At 39.5% G+C, this 7500-nt stretch overlaps 1 protein-coding gene across 1 annotated transcript in view; it reads left to right on the plus strand.

The window, feature by feature from the left end:
- The window catches only part of LOC138036984 (uncharacterized), a 118955-nt gene that overhangs the window by 109892 nt on the left and 1563 nt on the right, over positions 1-7500 (plus strand). Inside the window, exon 4 of the mRNA XM_068883008.1 lies at positions 5320-7500. This exon is cut by the window's right edge and continues 50 nt beyond it. Coding sequence (XP_068739109.1) covers positions 5320-7500 — 2181 coding nt within the window. The remainder of the gene's footprint in view (positions 1-5319) is intronic.

A 7500-nucleotide genomic window follows, 5' to 3' on the forward strand; every position in this document is an offset into this window, starting at 1 on the left:
TAAGACACTTCAGAAGTTCTTCCAGATTTCGTAGATGGTCGGCATCATGTCCATTGTCAGGAGTGTGAAGATGAAGATGCTGGGAGCTGATGAAATGCCATGCAGACATTTATTGCAGTTATCTTTGTATGTGGTTATAGGGGTGAACAATTTTCACTCGTCTAGTAGTAGGAGCTGCAGATCTAGTTTAATCAATTTTTCTCCACCTCTCAGAGACGCCAACAGATCCTCCACCTTTGGCCTGGGCTCATTACCTAAATTTAAATTTGAATGACAGTAGTCTTGTAATCACCACAGAATGGCTTCATCAGTTTTAAGGATAGGTACAATGGGCGCTACTCATTATGAAAATTAAAAAGGTTCAATTGTTCTTTGCTTGATGCAATATTGTCACTTTCCATTTGTGGCATCTGGTGCAAGCGTCGCTTAAAAGAACTTTGCTTGGGCTTCTGCTTTGAATAGCAAATGATCACCTTCTCAAGCTTAACTTCCACAGAAGTTCTCACTATCAGCGTTAGTCTTGATTACTGAATGTCTTCCAGTCCAGTATCACTTTGTTCAACCAATCTCAAACTCGGTCTGGACCCCTGCACAACACGTGCTGACAACTCGTCTGGTTGTCTTTCATATTACCCTTCAGTGTTCATGTTTCCTAATACGTAGGCAGGCTATCCATTTCACTTGAGCGCGTTTGACTTCCAGATTCCCTTTGCTGATTTCTTTGAAGGTTCCTACATTTAGTAATTGTGGCTGCCAATCCAGTGTCAACTTTCTTATTTGGTTTCATTCCTCTTCACTGTCAATTTCCATAGATGTTTCCTGGGAAACCATTGTAACATGCCCTTTCCCGCAGTCATTCCTGGCTTTTTGCTGCTTTGCTGACAAGGTTTCAATTTCACGCGGCACTTACTGGCTTTGTGGCCTTACTTATGGCGTTGAACAAAATTCTCATCTTTGTACTTGCATCTATTATTATATAAAGAAGCTTACCATATCAAGCGTTCAGCACCATCTTTGAACAATGGTTTAAAAGCCAGTAGAGAACTATGCCTATTCTCTTGACAGGTTCATTCTTTGTTCTGATGTACCATCTCGCAGTATTTAAATTTCTCCTACCTGTATTTCACTTCAGTCTGAAGATGATATAGAATTATATCGAAATGTTACAAGTATACATCAACGATTCCTTGCATTTGTTGCCTGCCACGATGCACTTACTCGGTATCACATTTATTCAATACCTATTAAAACTATCAGCAGGTAATGTCGGATTTTAGAAAATCGGATTTCCTGTGGCGTAAAGTAATTTTTTGTGTGGAGGGAGTTTCTCTTTCCTGTAAATATATTTTTTAACGATATGAAGTAGTCCAGAGAAGGTTTTACAAGTTTCATTTCCTTGTGACACTAAATATCTAGTAAGCTTATAGGGCTTTGCTCCACCTGAACTGAGTAAGAGTCTTTGCTTCTCATTGTCAGCAATCTCATTTGCCACAAAATATTGCTTGAGTGTTTTTGTGGATTCGATCCATTTGTCGTTTTCCTGAAATTCCTTCACCTTACCAGTCGAAGCCACAATATCCTGGTCGGCAATGTAATATTCTAAGCCAGCACACGCTGCAATTTCACCTACTCAACTGTTAATAGTACATAACAGAAAAAGACGTGTTTGTCGGCCCTGATTAAAATTACCGCAGGAGTAGTTACTAAGGATACCTTGATTAGATTCCTGAGTCATTAGAGATAACTTTGTATGAAACATTGGTACGAAAAAATGCTATCCAAGGACCTGTAGGGCCTGATAATTCATGCTAGTAATAATGATTCGGCGATCTCAGGTTTAAGACCTGTGCTGATAGATGAAGTTGTTCCTTGTTGTTCCTTGTTGTTCCTGGCTCAACTTCTTGGCGGCGCTTGCAAATAGCAAACTGGTTTTCCTCTGTAGGGAGTAGTCAATTCAGTGTTTAAATTTATTTTACTTATTTTATTCTATTAAGATATAGCGAATCTCCGCGCGCAAAGGTGCACGCGTGGAGAACCATTGGTAAGAAAATATGGTACCCCATGAGTTGCTTTCCTCATGGTAATCATGGCTAGCGATATTGCTCGTGGGCGCGTACGCATGAAGTTGCCCAATAATTTAATAATATCCTGATGATGATGATAATAATAATAATAATAATAATAATAATAATAATAAGGACAATATTTACAGCGTACATCTTTGATATTGGACATCCATGTTATGGTCAATTGACATCTGTCAAGACAAGTTATCCGCTGACCAGTATCTCGTGAAAATATCCCGCGCTCACGTTTAAAGCTCAATGAGGTCAGCTTTTTTTTAAAGTTGACTGCTGTCCAGGTACTAGTTTTCGATTGTAATCAGGACACCTAAACATAAACGAGGCTTAATTTTTCACGCGCTTTCTGTAGCTCGACGCGGCTACACGGGCATACTACGTCAACTAAAGCTCATAACAGACGACACTTTTCGTGTTCAGGCGCGCGGAAAACGGTTGGAAAAAAAAATTCTGCATTTTTCGCCGGTTTCAATCCAAAAAGATGATTCCAAATATTCGATTCCGGTGGAAAGTTTATTTGGCATTCTCGTTTTTAAAGGAAACTGCACGACTGTGATGGTATTTGGTATACTCAGTATAGCGGTACACTCTTATTGCAAACTTCCTATGTTAGGGAATATTTATTATTTTTCCACCTCTTCTTGTTTTAACTCATTTAGATTGTTTTGTTTTTGGTTTTCTTTATTTCATTGCTTTTCGTCAAGGCTAAAGTCAAAATTGTTTTATCCCGTAAATAATTCGTTTTTTAAGTAAGGCCACTAAGAATTAGGCTTGGCTAAATCTATGTATTATAAGGAAACCGTGAAAATACTGACCCAGCCAATTGTAAGAACAGCAGATGCCTGTTATGGTTCTTCCACATCTATGTTTCATGTTTAAGCAAAAAAGGCATACATAACACATCCAATGGGAGAAGCCAGTTTTACACCAACACATTGCAGCAAGTCCGATTATTCCTTTTTGTTTAGCAATTTTTTCATTTTAATGCTTTAAGCTTCACTAAATATGCTCGTTACTATTCTTAAGAGTACTACAGTATCTGTGCGTTCATGTCCTTTGAATTCAATCTTTGCTAAGTTAACTAACGTACTTTGGAGACAATTTACGATAATTCAACAAATGATTGCTCGCTCCAAATTTTCACAGGCAGAGAACCTTACAATCTGCCAACTACATACCCTTGAGATATTTTAACTTCATGTACAAAATTAAATAATTTAGGATTTGAAATGTAGTTAATTCCCTTTTTTTGCTTTTTATCACAGCGTGTTGTATTCATCTAGCATAACCAGATAACTCTTTTATTTCTCTTTCTGTTGGAAGGAGACAAATATACGAGTTCCATTTCATTTTTCGTTTTTAGGAGACCGACTTCCATCTTCATTGCAAAAAATGGGACGCGTTGCTTGACAGTGGAAATTGGGAACCTGCAGAAATAACGAAAAAGCTTCCTGATTTCTTTCGTTTTGTAATTAAAGTCCAGAGTTCTATCATTCACGAAATTAAACATGAGGGTGCCTCAGGTTTGTAATGTAATATTGTACTGAAATTAATCATGCTGATCTAGTATTAGAGGAAAGATAGATACGGTTTGGATTCAAGAGACTGACTCTTCCGATGTCGTAACCACTGCATTAAAGAATTCTTGGCTTTGTGTTTTTCTTGAAACGAATATTGTTAGAGGCCAAAATACTGTCATAACACCGTTTTTAGTGAGGATTTCTTTGGCCGAGTTTTTATTTCCTTCTCTCTTCCTAATGGAAGAGATCCTGAATCATCTTCGGTTTGTTGATTTTCAAGAGATTTGTGGACGGTTTCATTTGGCGCTTAAAGCATATATATCTGGGCGTAACCAAATATTGTGCGCGCGCTTGGTATAATAATTATTTTTCCCTGAAGGATGCCACTTTTAAAATCAGAAACTAAGTGGACTAAGGTCTTAAAGAAAGTGGTCATCGCAGTTATGAAAACTTGCCAAATCTAGAACTACCCCGCAGATCAAATATTTCTTTCTATCCGTATATTCACCAAGTACGGGATGCAATACGAACTTGTAAGTGACCAGCTCTCACTTGGCGTGATAAGTCAGTTGGAAGAGTAAGTGCAGCGCATTTGCATGGTCATAGGTTCGAATTCTGTTCACTAAGCGTGGGTTTTTTTTAGGCTTCTACTTACAAGTGACTAACTCCCAGTTGGCTTGATAGCTCAGTTGGTAGAGCAGGGGCACCCAAAGTCAATTTTCGGAAAATATCTGTTCGGAAGACAATTTGAGATCTAGAATTTTCGGAACATTTGTTGTAAAATTCCATGCTTGCCTGCCTGTCCTAGGATTGTCGAACATCTAAAACATGGTACAATTGCCCATTTTTAACGGATTTTTACCCCTAAAAGGTCACCTAGAATTTTGGGAGCCTTTTTTCTGGCTGAAATTTTCGAAAAGGTAAGTTTTGATCCCTATAATTTTCGGACCACTAGACTTTCAGCTAGGGAATCCGAACAGATGAAAATTTTTTAGGGGATAAAAATATGCCTATATCTACCGTTTAATACGAAAATACGTTTAACAATGCTATGTTTAAGTGGTTTTGAAATATATTCTCGTTGGGTGCCCCTGGTAGAGCAGTGCAACGTAATCGCACTGTCATGGGTTCGAATCCAGTTCACTTAGCATGAATTTTTTCAGGCTTCTACTTACAGTTGGCTTGATAGCTCATTTGGTAGACCGACTGCAGTGCAATTGCACGGTCATGGGTTTGAATCCCGTTCACTGAGCTTGGATTTTTTCACATAATTATATCTATGCTTAAGTTTTAGTTCTATCAATTATTATTTATTTCATCATTGCTATACCACAATTATTTATTACCTTAGTTGCAGATATTATTTACTCATTTTATCTTTGCACTTTGCACTGGAATTTCCTAGGTTCCCTTGTAGGATTTTGCAAATTAATTATGTAGATGTAGATGTAGACAGCTGCTCATTTTCCTTCATAACTGCGATGATCCCTTTCACTGAGCCCTACACACTCCGAAGTTCAAATGTATAAAAATTTCATATTTTTCCTACCATATTAGGAAATTGAGACCCATTTTGTCCCCAGATTTGGATGTGCTTTTCCAAATGTCCTTACACTTTAATCTGTCCTCAAGGACATTTGAAAATCCCCCATTTGTAATCGGCAAGAGCGGGCCTCATTTTTCAGATTTAAGATTTAATTTGTTCTTTCGAATTTTAGTTCCTCCTGCAATTCGTGCACGGGGTTTATCAGCCGTGGAATCCTATTTAAAGGCCCTCGCTGACGGTAAAACTTCCCTGAAGAGAGTTCCAATAATGCTGATTGGACAAGATAGAGCCGGAAAGACGAGCTTAAAGAAGTCGTTGAAAGGGATCTGTTTTGACCCGGAAGAAGATAGCACCGTGGGAATAAATGTGGATCCTTCTTATTTCGAAGTGACTGCTGACGCGTTCAGAACAGGGACTGCAGCGGAACAGCAGGATGCTGAAGGAGATATTTCGCCTGACCATCATGCAGTAATGAAAACTGTGCACGACTTAAGGAAGGGAAATGAAATCCTCTTGTCTAAAACAAGCACAGAAGAAACAGAAACTCCCTCGGACGATGAATGCGAAAGAGCAAGAATAAAAGATACCATTCAACCAGAAAGGCACACCGAACACAGTGAAACATACGAACAAATGCCCAAGAAAGATGCACCTGAAATCTCACCCTTCCCATCATTGGACAACCAAGAAGCTCGTACTAATTTTACCCGTACCCTTCCAGAGGAAACAGTAGTGGAAATTGAAACATTACTTAAAGGTGACAACAGAGAACATTTGTCTTTAACTCTGTGGGATTTTGCTGGCCAATCAGTTTACTACGACACGCATCCGATCTTCCTAACAGAACAAGCAATCTACTGTTTGGTGTATGATCTCAGCTTAAATCCTCATGACATGGCCAAGCCCGTTGTAAAACAAGGTGTATACAACATAGTTCAAGAGAGCAGTAATCTTAAGACCAATTTAGATTACCTGGATTTTTGGATGTGGTCTGTTGCATCTTTGGCGGGAGATGCCCACGAGAGCGCCGATGAAACTACTGCTAAGGATGAGATGTTGCGACAAAAGCTACCCCCTGTTCTTTTAGTGTGCACTCATGCCGATACACCTTATGATACGACGCGCGACCCTACAGAGATAGCCCATGAGATCCTTGATAGTCTAAAGAGCAAACCATACGGAATTCACTTGTCTGACGTTTTTGTTGTGGATAACACAAAATCTGGTACAGAGTCTGAGTGTCCGGAAGTGGTAAGTTTGAGGGAAGAAGTGTATGACGTTGCTAAAAGACTACCAAGTATTAGCGAAACCATTCCAATCAAATGGCTCAAATTTGACAAGGCCCTAGGAGGATTAAAAGAAGAGGAAAAGCACTTTGTTTCCCTGGAAACGGCAAAGGACATCGCAGAATCGTGCGATATTGTTGATGACGTAGAGTTTGAAACAGTGATGAATTATTTGCATGACCTGCGAATTTTGATTCATTTTGATGACACCCCAGCTTTGAACGAATTGGTGGTATTAGATATACAGTGGTTAATTGATGTGTTTAAAAGTGTAATAACCGTCAAACGCTATGACAGAAAGGAAAAGAAATCCCCCCTCTGGTCCAAGCTTGAAAAGGAAGGAGTCTTGCACGAGGAACTGTTGAGTCATGTTTGGGGAACATTATGCAAAAAGGAAGGATTGTACGAGGGTCTTATTACAATCATGGAGAAATTCAGTTTGCTGTGCCCTTTGTCTTTGGAAAAGCCAAAGAGCTACTTGGTACCATCTATGTTGAAAACCCGTCCAACTAATGAGATTGTCAATTTGGTTTCTTCAGCACAAGTCCCGTCACTGTTTGTTAAATTTAAACCTAAGAAAGTCCCTGCAGGTTTTTTTCATCGATTAGTCCTACAGTTCTTTCGGTGGGGCAAAGGAAATTTTTTGAGCGCAGAAATACCTCAGTTGTTCCAGAACGTTGTTAGATTCATTACCTGCGGAGACAATATCTGTTCTGTGATCTTCGTATGCCACACTTCAACTGTTGAAGTCGCTATTTGCGCACACGTCCAGCAAAAGGCAACTGCACATACTTGTGCCAGTCAGTGTGCCACTGCTATTTGCCAGCAACTGGGCTTGATGTTAGAGAGCATGCGCAATGAGTTTTTCTGGTTAAGAAAAATGAGATATGACTTGGCGGTGTTGTGCCCAGTGTGCTGTCGAGGAGGGGCTCTGGAGGATTACTGTGATTCACATGGTCTTGAAGGATGCAAAGATGAGCACTGTCTTCGTTTCGTGTCGCTCTCTCAGTTGCGCAGTGCCAAGCAACCAATCGTTTGTACCAAGCCTGGGCTCAAATTAGATGTCG

The sequence above is a fragment of the Montipora capricornis genome, chromosome 2 (genome assembly GCF_036669925.1).
Source record: "Montipora capricornis isolate CH-2021 chromosome 2, ASM3666992v2, whole genome shotgun sequence".
Classification (NCBI taxonomy): Eukaryota; Metazoa; Cnidaria; class Anthozoa; order Scleractinia; family Acroporidae; genus Montipora; species Montipora capricornis.